The 17,736-nt window shown below is 36.7% G+C and overlaps 1 protein-coding gene across 4 annotated transcripts; it reads left to right on the plus strand.

Moving 5' to 3' along the window:
- Positions 1-166: 166 nt before the first annotated feature.
- LOC106071193 (putative tRNA (cytidine(32)/guanosine(34)-2'-O)-methyltransferase) lies at positions 167-16,899 on the plus strand. Of its 4 annotated transcripts, none has more exons than XM_056008027.1 (11): positions 167-191; positions 6,041-6,187; positions 7,428-7,497; positions 8,203-8,305; positions 9,317-9,395; positions 10,505-10,557; positions 10,667-10,720; positions 11,978-12,080; positions 14,018-14,101; positions 15,303-15,406; positions 16,562-16,899. In XM_056008027.1, the coding sequence occupies exons 2-11, from the start codon at positions 6,067-6,069 to the stop codon at positions 16,880-16,882; spliced, it is 1,092 nt and encodes a 363-aa protein (XP_055864002.1). In that variant the 5' UTR covers positions 167-191; positions 6,041-6,066; the 3' UTR covers positions 16,883-16,899. The 4 variants fall into 4 exon arrangements, with proteins under 4 accessions (XP_055864002.1, XP_055863999.1, XP_055864000.1 ...); XM_056008024.1 differs by lacking the exon at positions 167-191 and adding an exon at positions 212-442; XM_056008025.1 differs by lacking the exon at positions 167-191 and adding an exon at positions 212-394.
- Positions 16,900-17,736: the final 837 nt, after the last annotated feature.

The following is a 17,736-nucleotide window of genomic DNA, read 5'->3' on the forward strand; positions in this document are numbered from 1 at the left end:
CTTCTAGAACTAGATATAAATCTAGACTCTACTAGCGATTTTCTTATTTTACATATTTAAAGACCTGGATATGATGTAGATCTAGATCTAGATATAGATTGTTAAATCTCTGCAATGTTTAGACAATTAGATAAACCTTATATTTTTTAATGCTAGACTACATAACAAGGTTGTGTACAGTGTGTAACACTGTAAGTAATAACAATAGAAATCTAGATCTACATCTTGACTACATGAGTACACCATACTCTACTAGATCTAGAAATCTAATAGTAGTAATAGTATTACTAATTTTTATTAAATCATAGTTATTCATAGTCTACATTTTTCTAGATTCTAACTGACTCTAAGTATAAGTTAGCTAAGTTTAACCCAGAAGAACTCAGTCAGTGAAGTGAGTGTTTCAGTGACTCATACACTCAGATGATACAGTCAATTACAGGTAATACAGTGTAACTGTAAAAATGTAAGTCGTAAGTTAACTGTAACTTAAGAAGTTATAGTTAAGACAGTCAACTGTCAAGTGTGTAACTGTTAACTAAGTCTGTTAGTCAACTGTTAGTGTTAATTAAGACCTAAGTAAGTCAGTTATTGAGTTAAGTACTTTAAGTTTTAGACTTAAGTGACTTATTTATTAAGTTATTAAATTTAAGTACAGTGTAAGAATTAAAGTAAGTTCAATTAAGTATTAATTTAAGTCATTATAATATTAGTCTAAGTCAAGTCTAAGTGTCTAAGTTGATTGTATCTAGATCTAGATCTAAGTCTGTCTAAGTGTAAACTCTGTCTTTCTTATCTACTAGAGAAGAGTACTAGAATAAAATCTAGATATCTAGATACTATAGATTCTAGATTTAGAGTCCTAGACTAGGTCTAGAAGCTAGATAGAGTCTGATAGAGTATAGACTTAGACTTAGACTTACTTAGACTTAGGTCCTCCCGCGCCGTTCGGCGCATTGGGCGGCAAGCTGTCTCCATAATGATCTGTCACTGGCAATGTCTGGAGCCTCCTCCCATCTGGTGTCCACTGTTCTGAGGTCCTCCATGAAGGTGTGTCGCCAGGTAATACGAGGACGTCCCTGTTTGCGCTTTCCTCGTTTTGGCTTCCAGGTTATCGCAACTCTTGGTGTGCGTAATTCATTTTGACGTAGAACATGTCCCGCAAACCTCATGCGACGCTCAGTCACAACCTCACTAAGTGTTCGACTCCCAGTTCGGCATAGGATTTCCTTGTTTGAGATCCGGTCTGTGTAACTGACTCCCAAAATCCGTCTCAGCCATCTCTGTTGAGCCACATTTAGTCTTTTCTCAATTTTGACAGATGACTTCCACGTCTCACATGCATATGTAGCAGTTGGAATGACGATTGTGTTGAGAAGGTGTATTTTTGTCTCGAGTCCAATGGCTTGGCTAGTCCAAATAGGCTGCAGCCTTTGGAAAATGCTCCCTGCCTTTCCTATTCGACATGCTACATCATGGTAAGCATCTCCATCATTTGTTATGATGCTGCCAAGGTACGTGAACTTGTCCAGCTCTTCAAGCTTTGACTCGCCAAGTCTGATGGGGACACCCTTTGCCTTATATCCCACTCGCATAATTTTAGTCTTATCCAAGTTTATGCGGAGGCCAATTTTGGGTGCCTCTCTGTCTAGGCTCTCCGTCATTTCTTGAATGCATTTATTTGTAGCCCCGAGTAGTGCAACATCATCAGCAAAGTCCAAGTCCATCAATCGGAGTTGTTCATGCCATGGAATACCAAAGGCAGTCTGGTTCATTGCTCTCCTCATTATGTAGTCGATGGCTAGGAGGAAAAGGAAGGGAGATAAGATGCACCCCTGTCTCACACCTGTCTCGATTGTAAAAAACTCTGTTGTTCCCTCTTCTGTTTTAATGCAGCAACTAGACTGACTGTAAAGGCGTCGTAGGATCTGGACGAATTTTTCTGGGATACCGTATTCTCTAACTATTTTCCATAGTGATTCTCGGTGGACACTATCAAACGCTTTTTTGAAGTCCACAAAACTGATCATTAGCCGTTGTTGGTACTCAAGACTTTGTTCTATGATATTTCGTAAAACGAAAATCTGTTCTGTACATGATCTGCCTCTTCGGAAGCCTGCTTGTTCTTCTCTGAGCCTTTCATCTACAGACTGTTGAAGCCGTCTCAACAAAACAGTGCTGAAAACTTTGCCTGGGACAGAGAGGAGAGTAATGCCCCTCCAGTTGTTGCAATCTGCCAAGTTGCCCTTTTTTGGAAGCTTTACAATCACTCCCTTTTGCCAGTCTTCTGGGACTTTTGAAGTTCGCCAACAGAGATTTAAGAGATCAGTCATTCTGTTAACAATGCACTGTCCCCCATATTTTAGTATTTCTGCTGATATCATGTCTAGTCCTGGTGCTTTGTTATTCTTTAGCACTGCTATGGCCATGGTAACCTCCTCAGCAGTTATTGGGTCTGTCTTGACCTTGAGATCATTGTCTGGAGAGGGGTCCTTGAATATGTAAGTTAGGTCTGGCGACAGTTGGTTAAGGGTCTCTTTAAAGTGCTCTACCCATCTTGCATCCTGTTCTTCTTTGGTTAACAAAGTTTTGCCTTGCTTGTCTTTTATTGGTGCCCCATGTCCACTCTTTGCTCCAGTGAGATCTCGGACAATACGATGGAGGGTTTTTGTGTCATTTCTGCTTGCAGCTGCTTGTGCCTCTTGTCCCTTCTGCTCAATCCAGTCCCGTTTATCTTGCCGACAGCTTCTCTTTACTTTCAGATCTGCTTCCCTATAGGCTTCTTCCGCTAGGCTGCGATCCTGTGTTTCATTTTTCTGATCTCGTCTACGTTTGGCCTCTTTCCTCTCATCTATCAATTTCCATGTTCTGTCTTGTATCCACCGTTCCTTGTATGAGCCTCGCCTCCTTCCGATAACTTCTTCCGCGCACCCAATAGTGGTATCTTTGAAGTTGGCCCACTCTTCTTCAAGGGTCAATATATCTGCAAGAGCCTCAAAGCGGTTCGTTAGTTTCAATTGGAACTGTGCTGCAGTATTGCCGTCTTTAAGCTTCTCTACATTAAATGGGCGGGGTCGTGTGGTTTGTTTTGGTTGGCGCTTCAATCGGAGCTTACATTTGCCACTGACAAGGTAGTGGTCTGAGCCGATATCAGCTCCTCTGCGGGTCCGCACGTCTAACAGAGATGACCTCCATCGTTTGGAGATGCAAATGTAATCTATCTCGTTGAAGGTTTCTCCATTTGGTGATCGCCATGTTTTTTTGTGTATTTGTTTGTGCTTAAAATATGTGTTTCCAATTGAAAGGCTGTTGGATGCGCAGAGAGAAATCAAGCGCTCGCCATTATCACTGATGTTTTCTGCAGAGCCATATGGTCCCATTACATATTCAAAGCCAGTTCGGTTGGGATTGATTTTGGCGTTAAAGTCTCCCATCAGTAGAATTAGGTCGTGAGTAGGTGTTTCATCAAGAGTGGTTTGTAGTTGATTATAGAAATGATCTTTGATGGTATCTTCTGCATCCTCTGTAGGAGCATAAGCTTGGATGGTAGTGACTTTAATTTGCTTTGTTTGGAGTCGAGCTGTAATGATGCGGTCACTGACCGGCTTCCAAGCAATTAGCGCTGAAGCTGCTATTTTAGACATGATGATTCCTACACCACCAATGTGCTCCTTGTCATGTCCTGAATATATTATTGTCTTGCCATCATTGATTATTTGTCCACTTGATGTCCACCGCATCTCGCAGATCCCAAGGATGTCCAGCCGGTAAGAGTCAAACTCTCTTAAAAGTTGGGCCAGTTTACCGCATTGATTCAGCGTTCTTACATTCCACGTGCCTATAAGAGTCGGTTTCCTTGCGTTGAAAGGCTTGCCATGTATCAGGTATTGGACTTCCAGTTGGCTTTGATCCAACACCGTCATCAGGGTTTGGCCGCCCTCGCCGCATGTATAGTTTTCATTATGTGTCGAGTTTGCCGTTTCTGTAGCAATAGTGGTTTTACAGGGTGAGGTCGCTAGCCCCACGCCAAACCCTCCTCCTTTCTCACCCGGGCTTGGGACCGGCATATGGCGGAGTTGATAGAGTATAGAGTAAGCTCTTATTTTTTTTTTTTTTTTTTTTTTTTTTTGGGACACCACATCAAAGTCTCCTTTGCTGAAGGCGTTGCTTTTATTGTTTTTAATATGTTTGGGGCAAAAATTGACGTTTCGGGACTGCGCATGCCCAATTTTAGACAAGTTCCAGTATTTTTGTTTAGTTTTTTCCAAAGCAGATGGCAGTTTTTTTAGATTCTCTGTAACCATGTATGTAAAGCTGTTGTTTTAACCTCCCCCTGCAACTCACACCCATATAAGGGATGAGGGCTAGATTATGAGCCCGTTTGATCACAGGCTGATGGGCATATCAAAATAAGCTTCCAATCTTCTTTAGAAAAATATTCAAATCACATTGCACTGTTTGCTGTTAAAGAAAATTTAAAAAGGAGGTGTCCAAAGAATAATAATGAATTTAACTTAGGCACCGAAAGCTTTGCCAACTCCCTTTTTCTCTCTCAATCTGTTCCTTTTCTGATGTCTTGGAATACAGGATAGTTGAGAATTATCTTATATAATACAGACATTACTTAAAAGAAGATGATTACGTCCTAAGCATCATGCATTCAGTCATGCATATTAACCAATAACTTAAATTCTGCCAAGTCACTGATTTTCCTGGCTAGCTCAGGCAATCCATTCCATGCTCTTATAGCACTAGGGAAGAAGGGATATTTGTACAAATTAGTCCTCGCATATGGGATGAGAAATGTGCCTTTATCTTTGTGTCTTTCTGAGTATTTTATATTAAATTTTGTTTTTTGTATTTGAAGATTATGGTTCAGTGTTTTATGTTAAATTGCTACTTTACTTTTGAGTCGTCTGTCCTGAAGGCTTCCTAAATTTAGTGATTTTACCAAAGGTGTTACTCTAGTCAAATGTGAAAATTCGTTTGTTATGAATCTCACTGCTCTATTTTGTGTCTGTTCCAGTTTCTTAATGTTTTCTTGAGTTGAGGGGTCCCAAACAGAGGATGCATTTTATTCTATTATTGACCTAACCAAGGTTACATAACATTTTAGCTTTATGTTCTTATTTGATTTATAGAAATTTCTTTTAATAAACCCTAATGCTTTGTTTGATTTTTGATAGCTTCATCAATATGGGGATTCCATGACAGTTTTTCATTTTTTATAACACCTAGGCCTAGGTATTTTGCGTTTTTAGTCTGTGTTACTGGTTTACCATGAATACGATAAGTGGAATTAATTTGTTTTAGTTTTTTTGTTACTCTTAATAACTGACATTTTTCTGGGTGGAAAGACATGCTCCAATTTGATTCCCATTTCTGTAATTCCTCTAATTCTCTGTATCTTGTGATGTTTTTATTGTTCTAAATATTATCCAATCGTCTGCGAATAATCTGACTTTTTTTTACCATCTTCTACCCCCTAAAGTCTATTATACATCTTCTCATTTTGTCATTCACCAATCATGAATAAACAACATTGAACCATGTTTCCCTATCTCTTCTATATAAATTATGAGCTAATTTTAATCAACAATGGTTATCACATGACAATTTGTTTCATTGTTTTATGCTGCTAGTCAGTGGTAGAAAGCAAACTCCATTTGTTTACAAAAACCAACAGAGAAAAAGACTCCCTTTCGTTCTCCAGGTAATAAAATCATGGAGTAGAAATTGATCTGATGTGTATCTGTTGTTAACATTCCACATGTTACGTTTGAGTGAAATTACTGTGAACATATATATTTTACTTCTATAATTATAATGTATTTTTCGAATGCATAAATTGTAAGACAGATTTCCTCGCTGAAAATAAAAATTATTATTATTAAAATGTTCCCGAAATTGTCCATTGAATTTAAAAATAATCTTACTTTGGTGTTACTGTACAAGTCAGTATTGTCAAAATTTTATTGTCAAGTAAATGTTCTTGTTCGTCTTGCGTCTGATACCATTTTACAGTTTTCTACTTTTTCAGAATTTAGTCTTTGATTGAATATCAATATGGGGAGATCCTCTAAAGATAAAAGAGATGTCTATTATCGACGTGCTAAAGAAGAAGGCTGGCGTGCAAGAAGTGCTTATAAATTATTGCAAATAAATGATGATTTTAATATATTTGAAGGTAAATCAAACAAAACTTTTTTTTGTACAAATTATTTTGTTTAATAGAAAGTTACATTGAGTTCTAATAAATAGTTGATATATACTATCAAAGCTTTTCATATTGTTTCTGACCAACTCAATTTTGTTGTTGTTTCTGATTCTCAGTATCACCTTTCAACACTACCAATGGACCTCATTCACAAATCGTAAACAAACAACATTTAGTCACGTGATCTTATTGATAAAACAACGGAAAAAACTGTCACCTGACAACCATCATGAATTAAACATGAGATCGTAAATTATATAGAAGAGATAGAGCACCACGTGGCTAAATGTTGTTTGTTTATGATTGGTGAATGAGGTCCATTGCAAGGTCAAACACACATCTACAAATTCAGTTGCCTCCATTCAATGCCCCCTATAGCATTCTAGTTCCATTTGTATATCTATGATTGGTAAAAGCGCTTGACTTCCGAACCTATATATAGGGGTTTCAAGCTTAAATCTTATCCTCTCTGCAAAGCTGATGTATAGAAAGGAACGGCAAGTGAAAATACAGTTTGGGGTCATCTGCATTATAAAATCTAAGAAAACTTTGTCCTATTAAATTCCCAAACAAAAGGAATTCAAAGTATAAATGTGAATTAATTTTATTAATTTAATTAATTAACGTGAATTAAATTAATATACTTAAATATACATATAGACCAGTTAACTACCTCACCCTAAGGTCAATGTTAGTCAACAATCACTAAGAGGAGTGGCTCAACCAATAGGCATAAGGAAACACAGGCAGAGCCATGTACAAAGAAATGGCCATGCCAAACAAACTGGACAGTATTAACTTCCTCCCATGCAAAGAGCAATCCACAATTTTTCAACTAAGAACAGGGCACTCACTTCTGTTAAATTACCATCTTAACAAAATCAATCCCACACATCTACCACTTTGTAGAGACTTAGCCCACCCTTATGAAACCGTAAACCATATCCTCTTTGGATGCCCCATCCTCCTAATCCACCTTAGGCAGACCCTGCTACCACTACAGCTCAACATGAGCAACACTCTATACGCCAGTGCTGAACAACTGAAGAGAACAGCACACTATTTTTCCTTGGCACAGTTTGCAAAAGAGCTCACAGCTCAGCAGCAAAAAAGCTGGCTAGAAGAAGTAGAAGAAATATACATAAGTACTAGATATCATCTTACCAATTAATGACTTTAGAAATTAAAAAAAAAAAATTATTATTCTTAGGTGTCAAGAAAGCAGTGGATCTCTGTGCTGCTCCTGGAAGTTGGAGTCAGGTACTGGCCAAAAAATTGAGGTTGGTAAAATTGGTAACAAATTGCTCATAGGATTATTTATATAATGGTTGCCTGCTTGTGTGGTATGCACTCAGGACTGTCTTACTGATGGTTGGAAGTTTGAACCCTGCCTGCTGCTATCCCCTTTCATCCTGCAAGAGGTTTGGGTTAGGGTGTAGTAATCTTCATAGATCTAGGTCAATGCTGTTACATCAAGATCTTGTAAGCAAAGAATAAAATATGTGTTAAGAGTAGATCTACATGCTTGAATAACCACATCAGTGTGTATTTTATCGCCTGACCACTCAACATACATTAAACACTATCATGTGGTTGTCTTGTCATGACCAACACACATAGCCTACTTAAGTTCTAGGCTAGCCTTACACTGACCAGTTTGTTAGAATCAGTTGGACACACAATCTATTTACTTTTTGGGATGGGGTGTGGTGTGTGGATGAAAATGCCAATAACTCAAACTTGAAAAACCATCTGAGTTTCCCTTTAAAATGTACACTTTAAAAATATAATTGGGTGGGGAACAAATTGTTTAGTATCCTTTAGAGCTGGCTGCAATCAAACCCCACCTGGATTCAAACTCAAGAACATAGGCTCAAGAACTTAATCACCATGCCTCATACTTATGGTAAATCTTTTAAAAGTTGTAATAATAGAATGAAATTTTTGTTTATCCTGCAATGAAGTGTCTGAGTTATTTGTTTCAGGGGAGATGCAGGAAGTGAATCCGATGTTAAAATAGTTGCTGTAGATTTACAAGCAATGGCACCTATCCCAGGCATTATTCAGATTCAAGGGGACATAACAAAGGTTTGACATCTCTTTCTAGTAATTGTTTCCCTTTTATAAATCCAAAACAAATATACAAAATAAAATCACATTTTATTAGAGGGTCTAACATGCTTCAGAAGTGTTCATTTTAACATTGATGTTTTGTGTCATAGAGTCAGATAATATTCTAAAATAGATACATTATACATTTAGCTTTTCTTTAAATGTAACTGATATTGGATTTGGTTACATACAATGTTATAGTACCCCTACAACAAAAATTAGGAGGTGCGGTGGCTGAGTGGTCAAGCGCTTGGTCTGAACCTGGGTACCGGGTTCGAATTCTGGTGATGACTGGGATTTGTACTTTCTGGATCTTTAGGGCACCTCTGTGTCCATCCAGCTCTAGTGGGTACCTGATATTAGTTGGGGAAAAATAAAGGGGTTGGTCATTGTGCTGGCCACATGACAACCTCGTTAACCGTGGGCCACAGAAATAGATAACCTTTACATCATCTGCACTATAGACCACAAGGTCTGAAAGGGGAACTTTACTTTTTTTTTACAACAAAAATCAAGGGACAGTTGATGATAGTGATGGTACAATATATACTCTTTCTAAATTGCCCTTTTTGCAATTTGTTATATAAAGAAGCTGTTTTAAAAAAAACATTTTGTCGAAGGGTGTCTTTAAGGAAAATCTCGGAAATCTTCTGATGTCACCTAAGCCAGCTTTTTTTTTTGTCTTTATTCTTAAAATTATGGCAAAAGTTAGTTAGGAATTACAAATAATTATAAAATAAGGAATTATTAGAATAAAAAAAAGACAAGAGTTCAATGCTGTTTGTTGAACATGTTGAAGTTGTGATTATAAGTCCCTGTACTTTTTATGGCATAGAAAATGAGTGAAATGCAATCAGGCAACTCAAGAAATTAACTTTTTATTTTGTTGGCTCTATTAACTACATTGGGAAAAACCATAAAGAAATTAACTGATGCCCTTTATAGAACTAATTTATTTTAATTACTTGCTGCAATATTTCTTTTTAGAAATCCACAGCTCAGGCAATAATTGGGCACTTTGATGGTGAAGAGGCAGATCTTGTCGTTTGTGATGGGGCACCGGATGGTAATACATTTAAATCTTTTTTTTTTTTTAAGACCATCTGTAGGATTTATATAAAGTCATCATCATCATCAAACTCCATTTGAGTGAGGGCTTGGGAGGCTCAAATCTTCTCTTGCAAAAGCCCTGGAAGAAACCCTGCTGTCTTGCGTAGTGCATACATGTCACCATACAGATCTAGAATTTTAGGTTTCCCAGACCTGTCGAGATGGAGATCAAGTCTGGGGCAGTCAAACAGAATATTAGGCACTGCTTCCTCTTCTTCCCTGCAGCAGGGAACTGTGAATCAAAAGAGAAATATGAGCCAACAGGACAGTGGCCTGTCCTGCACTGTGCTATAATAGCTTGCCCAGGCCTGGACAGCCTCCACCACGGGGAAGTGCGGTCAGGACGCACGGGCCTTTTGGGACTTGTCCCAGCACTCAAACCACTTTTCCATTTCTGTTTTTTTAATTATAGTTAAAGCATGATGAAAACTTACAGCCTGTTCAGTGGGTGAGTTCCCATTTCTCACCTTGCGTTCTATAGGGCAGATGATGTAGATGTCATCTGTTTCTGTGGCACTTGGCTAACAAGAGTGTCACTTGGCCACCACAACAACCAACCGCTTTTAGTTTTCCCTAACTAATGTCAGGTGCCCATTAGAGCTGGGTAGACTCAAATCACCCTAAAGATCCCTAAATTAAAAATCCCAGTCTTCACCAGGATTTGAACCCAGGACCCCTGGTTCAGAAGCTAAGTATGCCGCCTCTGTGATTCATATATCACTACCATTTAATGTCAGATTTTTCCACAATGGTTTCAATGGTCGAAAATGTATTCTTTATCGAGTTCTTTAGAAAATTAATGTAAAAAACCCAGCAGGTATCATCACTTCCTAGTCTGTATCGGTATCAATGTCTTTGGACAAAAATATCAAGCTGAAAAATGACTCTTTTGAGTAAATTTTGTTTTAAAAATATTTTATAATGACAGGATATCAATTACCAAAGTATTTTAATTAAATTGATAACAAAATATGTTTACAAAATATTAAAAATAAAAGTGAAATTGAAACTTATGTTAGTGATAAGTATATTCTTTAATAATTGTAAAGCTCATCTCATTTTCAGTTACTGGCCTACATGATATAGATGAATATATTCAAGCCCAACTTTTACTGGCTGTAAGTTAAATACAGTTTTAGTCTTTTAACTTTTTGTTTTGTTTTTTATTGATAAAGAAAACTTTTCATTACATTAATTGTGAAAAATAGTTTTATGTATGCTCAACAGGCTTTAAATATAACCACACACGTGTTGAAGAAAGGGGGTACTTTTGTTGCTAAGGTAACCTTAACATTTCTTTTTCTTCCTTTTCTTTTTCTATCTTTTAACTGTTGTTGGTTTAATCTTTGATAGCTTTTTTATTATGGCTTTTTTTATATAGTGCTACTTTTATGCTTAGAGCGCTATGGTCCAATCTCATTTGTGGACCAGTAGGGGATGGGGAGGGGGTATCTGGGAGAAGGTTTTCCGTGCTGCCTTTAGGCGCTCAGCAATCACAATTCTGCTCGAGTATGTTGTCAAACCTTGATCCCCCTTCAAAGGTAGCCAAGTTTAAGCGTACTTAGCCTCTCGACCACGCTTCCCACTTCATTAACATAAAGGGTTAGCTGTGAGAGAAGTTGCGCCTAAAAAAAAAAGACTTGTTTTTTAGATTCCTATTTTTAACAACATTCGTCCGAAATGCTTAGGTTCCTTTTCATACCTTGTAATCTATGGATTAGTTTAATTAGGGTGTTATGTAGCCAGCACTCCTACCAAGTGCTTTTACTCTCCCCAACTATTGTCAGATACCCATTGGAGTTGGGTTGACTCGTAAAAATTCCCAAAGTTGAAAATTCCAATCTTCACAGTGATTTGAAATTGAAAATCCTTGGTTCGGAAGCCGATAGCTTTATGGCTTTGCCACCACACCCTATATATTTTGTTTTACTTTAAGGGCTCATCTCTCTGTACAACTACAAGCCTCTCTGAAGTTAACTGTCATGCGCTATGCACAATTTCAAGTTGTTTTTTATCAGTCTTTTTAAAAGAGAGATTCGAATTTATCAACATTTTCAAGTTTATTCATGATGAAAGTATACATTTCTGAGATTTGTTATTGTTAGCGGTCCCTCTGATTTTTTTGTGCTAATTTTCAGAAATTTGTTATTTTTAGAGGACTCTGATTTTTTTGGCTGTCTTTCAAATTTTTAGATCTAAAAAACTTTATGTGCTATAAAAATCCTTTTTCATTCTAGCCTTCATCATGGTCTGTGTAAAATGCAATGGTTACTTTGGTCTTCTTAAAGAACATACTTATTTTTTTAAGGTTAAGCATTAATATTATGCATATACAATTAAACCATTTTTATAACAAGATAAAAAGACAGTTTAGGTATTTGATTAGCTGTTTCGATTGCATACAGTAGAAGACTCCAACAAGATTGAAGATAGAAAGATAGAAGTTTTTAGTGTTAATACAGCTGACTTGCAGATCTGAAACAAGTCTCTCAGTTTATTTTCGAGCATCCACGGTTTTTCCTGTTTAATACATTGCAGATATTCCGAGGCAAAGATGTGACCTTACTCTATTCCCAACTCAAAATATTTTTTCCTTTTGTAACTGTCTTCAAACCCCGTAGCAGCAGGAACTCTAGTATTGGTAAGTAGATGGACACTGTTTGTAGTTTATAATTTTATATACTGGCTTGTTTGGAGTCTCCTCTACTAAAAAATACCATGACTTAGAGCTATTCAAATTTATATGATATACCATAGAAAAAGTTGCATATGATTGTAATTACCAGAAGCGGTAATGGATATAAGCACTCCACTACCTTTTAATGACATATGTCTGAAATATAGTCTCTGATAACCTGTCCAACTTCTGGCCATCATGTGTGGCTTAGATATTGGGTCAAATGAAACCAGGGACGGACTGGGTGGGAAAATTGCCCCATGCATTCCTGCCCTTAAATTGTTTATCATATGACGGGCATCCAATTATAGGCCTACCTGTCCTCAAAGTCCTTATTTTAAGTTTGGTAATGCATTGATGACTGTACACATTCATACAGTGAACTCTAAATCTTTATAAGAAATATCGCCCTTATGTTACTTTTTAATCACTAAGTGTGTAGGCTTGAAAAGGATGAACCTTACTAGTTGCACTTGTCTATGGATGTAGGCTGTTACATTATTTCGGAAAATGTGTTAGATTAAATTAGTAATACACTGTAAAACCTGTAAACTATTTTTTTTTAAACACCATGCTCAGAGGGCCCCTTTTTTCAAGAGAATATGATAAAAACTTTTACAAGTCGACACATAGTGGCATCCATATGGTCCTTTTGGTGGCCCTACCAGCCCATTTGAGTACCTGCCCACTGGGCATTAGCCTATATAGCTAGTCCGCCTAGGTGAAAGTGTTAGCACTGTCAGGAAAAGGGACAAGGGGAGTAACTGACACCTAAACCAGTAAGCTTTGAGCTGGAAGTGCTCATTAGCATTTGCTGACTACCCATCTAGGAGAAAGAAAAGTCTAAATCCAAACCTCTGCTGCCTTGCAGCTATACCCCAACATGGGAAAGTCAAATGAAGTCAGGAGCCAGTGACCCATAGGCAAGCTTGCAGCACACAGTGCTACACTCTGGCAGAACCTGCAACACAGCTGATCCCAAACTGTTTCAGCTATCGCCATTCCATTAGAGACACATCATCCTCCATAGCTGATGTCCAGACTTATGCATAACTATGAGATGAACAATAGTTCTACCATAACTGAAAGAGGCCAACAACCAAAGAAAAATCATTGACTGTCTTTTTTTTCCCTTTATGTATTTAATAACTAAACTATCAAAATAGTTAGGTTTTTTTTTTCTTTCCATGCAATATCAATTTACAAGTGAACGCTAATGTAATGACTTGACAACTTGTTTTGTCTAAAATATTTGCTGATATAAACAAGAATCTAAATAGCTTTTGTCATGATGATACTGTAATTTAACACTGAAGGCTTCATATCATTCAGGTCTTTTTTTACTTTCAATGGAAAATATTTATTTTTGTAGACTTAGAATATAAATCACATTTCTTATTCATCAGTTGGGCTCATTTTTCCTGTCAGTAATAACAAAAGGCTAAGAAATGGTTGTCATATGACTTCTGAAAAATTCCCTTTTTTTTTTTTTTTTAAAGATTGTGTGTCATGCTTCTAATCTGAATTCCACGAGCATTTGTTTTTATATGGTTTTAATTTGCTTGTTGCAGGCAGACTGAAGGGAAAAATATGCCTAAAAAAATAAGACTGAGTCCTTAAAGTTCTGATTTGATACTATTTTGAGCTTATTCTGTTAAATTATTGGAAGTTATATGTTACATAAATAGACCTAGGTCATGGTCTTAAAATGTTTTCAGTTTATAATTTTAAATTAAAAGGAAAAGCTAAAATTTTAGTGTTTTTTTTAGGGTTGATTTGAAGCTGTTTTGTTGTTTTCTTCAAGAGAAACGCTTATTGTACTTCACAATCAAAGTTATAAATATATTGTGAATCTATTTTTTTTTAATAGAAGGATTTGTTGTATTTTTGTTTATATATAGAAGCATTTGTTGTATGTCAGAAGTATTCACCACCAGATGGCTATGTTCCTAATATGTCAAACCCTTTGTTGGATTGTCAGTATGGTAAGTATATATAAATTTATAGTTCTTTGATTATTCACAAGTTGTACTGTAATATCAGTAGCATAATACCTCCTCTTTGTTTTCTATTCGTTTGCTTTTTTTCCATCGCAGAACTACCACTTCCTAATTATTCTTTCTTCTTTTTTTCTAAGTTGGTTATGTGTAAAGAAAACTATGTTCTTATAAATATTTTCTATCTTCCTGGATCCAAGATTTACAATGCAAAAGAACTTTCTCAGGTTAAACAAATATTTTTTTTACTTTTGGAAAGCTTTCTGGATGGGGCCTAAAGCCCTATTTTAGACCTTGTGATCTATAGTGCAGATGATGCAAAGGTCATCTGTTTCTGTGGCCCACGGTTAACGAGTAGGGTGTCATGTGGCCAGCTTAACTATCAACTGCCTTTAATTTAACTATTGTCAGGTAGCCTACCCATTAAAGCTGGTTAGACTCAGAGGCCCCCTAAGATCCAGAATTAAAAAATCCAAGTCTTCACCAGGATTCAGACCCAGGATTGGAAGCCAAGTGCTTTACTGCTAAGCCACCTCGTCTCCAAGGATGGTGCCTAACTGGAGCATTGTTGTAGCTTTCTACCTTTTTTTTCTAAACTGGTTATTTATATGTAAAAAAGAAAACAATGTTTTTACAAATATTTTCTACCTTCCTGTGTCCAAGATTAACAATGCAAAACCTAAACTTTTTTTTGAGAGATCTAAAGATGGTGGAGAATGGACCATTGGCCAATCCTATTGTGATGAAATAACTACTATAATACCAATATCATGGCTTTATTCAACAAGATTACAGTAGGCAGTTAACAAGCACAAACACACAAACTCGTCTCACATGACATTGTTTAAGTTCTATGGGAAAACACACACACTACACATGACCTTCTTACACGCTGGACACACGCAGAAAATAAACAACTCAGTTACACTACACCCATAGATATATTATCTAGCTTCTGGTGCATGTCACACTACAAAACAGGGATAGAAAGTCTCCAGGATGTGTTGTAATTATTGTAAAGGCTCTCCTTGTTAGTTGACTACATAGTGCTCATTTTCTCTGAAGAATAAGTTAAAAGTTTATACATTCTTCTTTTCTTAAATGCAGTAGCCTCAAAATTTTTTCCTATTTCTATTCTAATTAGGTTGTTAAAAATGTATTCTTCTTTAATTTTTTTTTTATTCTCTAGAGATGGATTACAACCATCTGGAAGGGCCGAATCGAGTCATCATTCCATTTTTAGCCTGTGGTGACCTGAGTGGCTTTGACTCAGACATGACATATCCTCTTGAGGTTGGTGGGTTATCATCCATTTATTCTACAGTTTAGATTGATTTAAAAAAGAAATTGATAGATGATGCACAACAAAATTGAATTTTTTAGGATACAGCAAATTTTGTTGAACTTTTGAGCGTAAAATATTGACGGGCTTGTCAATCGGATTATAGCTTATGTTTTTGAATGTTGAAGTTGAGTTGTCTAGAGTCAACATTATCTAAGTGGTTAGACCTTGAACTTGCACCATTATGATGCTATGAACTGACAGCATAGTTGTTTATTTGTTTTTTTTTAAAAGCGTCAGACATTGCTTCAAAAATGAGGACTATTACATCCTAGTAGTTCAAAGCTCTTGCTAGATAGCAAGGGATGGAAGTAGGAAGGGTTCATGCTCTTGACCATAGAGACAACAGTCGAAAGCACTTACCAGACAACCATGTAACCATCTCAGGCATATTAATGTCACTTTCCGACAGCCACAGCCAATCAAAATTTTTTATGATTTTTAGTTTATAGTTTGAGTTAATATTTTGATATATATGTAATATAATTTAATATGTATACATCAAATATGAATATAAAAAAAGCCATTATTGAAGACAGGCACAGAAGATGGAAAGAAAACTTTTAAATAGACCTCCAGCAGACAATGGCTTTGCATGAGATGTGGGAAAATATGCAGGTCGCAGTTGGGTCTACATAGTCATGTGAATCATTGCAGGGATCCTTAATCTTCAGAATCGAAGTTATTGCCATTATTGATATATATATATATATGTATATATATATATATATATATATATTGCTTTTGTATATGCTTATAGCATCCTCAGTGTGTGTGTGTGGGGGGGGGGAGGATTTTTGATGTTTCTGTGCTGACTTTAGGCTCTTAGCAAACACTACTCATCTCAAGACCATTTGATGGGTGGCCAAGTGGCTCAGCTATACATCCCTTATAGATCTTGCACAGGCAGACTTGGTTACTCAGGGGTACATCTTTTTGGTTGGTATTGGTCAGACTAAATACAAAGAAGGTTTAACTAAAACTTGCTAGTTTTGCTTAGCCCTCTAAGCTTTGTTGGCAGAATCCAAGATGTCTCTGCGCTGTTACTGGTTTATTTCTGTGACAATTTTGACTAGCCTGTTGTTGTTTTTTTTATCTCCATTCAGCTGGAACCAGGTGAGACGTATACCTACAGAGAGCCCACCCAGTCACCCATCAACCCTCCGTACAAGGACGCTTGCGAGCTTCGCCGAACTGACCGGCTGTCAAAGCCATTGCTGGACTTTCCAATCCCGAATAGTGCCGATGTTGACTCGGCTAGGTCAAAAGCCAGCAATGACCCTGATCTTGAACTATCATCGGCTAAACCTAAAAGTTCAGAGGACTTAGCTCATGAAGTAAGCCAGGACAGTAATTCAACCATCATATCAGATGACCTTATATCTTCTGCAGCTTCAAAGTCACTGGAAAAAATGTCTCTTCAATAAAATTTTTTTATAAAATGTGTTTTCTTTTTGTTTTTAATTTTTACATTAAGAAAACAAACTTAAAATCTATTCTTGTATCAATTAACAACACTTAGCTATATTAGTTAAAATCTATTTTTCTTTCTTATATTATAACATTAAATTCTTAGCTTTATTTAGAAGCCAAATTGTTTGCATAGAATGGGATAATAGGGATGGGGGGCGGTTCATTAACGTTTCTTAAACAGTTACATTCCATCTCTCTCATTTAAATGTTTACTAAGGATTCCTTTATTGTTGAATTCTACAGTAATGTGGGGTGACATGATAGTAGACCTATTTTAAAAACAATTTTTTGATTGGTAACTAATTATTTACACTAATTGTGTACTTTCTCTACAAATGGAAAGTTGCCCTTCCTTTGAGTCCTCACATAGTCACACAATGTCTCACACTCTCACACACTAATGGTCTATATCATAATATATCAGCTTTAATGGATGGCCATTACTGTATGCGGTCTCTTGCCACGAGTCTGACCCACCTGTCAGACAGAACAGTGTACACTGTTCTCATTCAGGCCGGTGAGAGGGAGCTCTTGTTCACTTTTGCTGGCCTATAGTTCCAAGAGCCGAAGGCTCAACTCTACCTGACAGTTTAAGAAGAAGAAGAATATATCAGCTATACTTATATGTATGGCCATTATACATATGCATATATCAGCTTTACATGTATGTGTAGCCATTATATATATATCAGCTTTACATGTATTGGTAGCCATTATATATATATCAGCTTTACATGTATGTGTAGCCATTATATATATCAGCTTTACATGTATTGGTAGCCATTATATATATCAGCTTTACATGTAT

The sequence above is a fragment of the Biomphalaria glabrata genome, chromosome 13, assembly GCF_947242115.1.
Source record: "Biomphalaria glabrata chromosome 13, xgBioGlab47.1, whole genome shotgun sequence".
NCBI lineage: Eukaryota > Metazoa > Mollusca > Gastropoda > Planorbidae > Biomphalaria > Biomphalaria glabrata.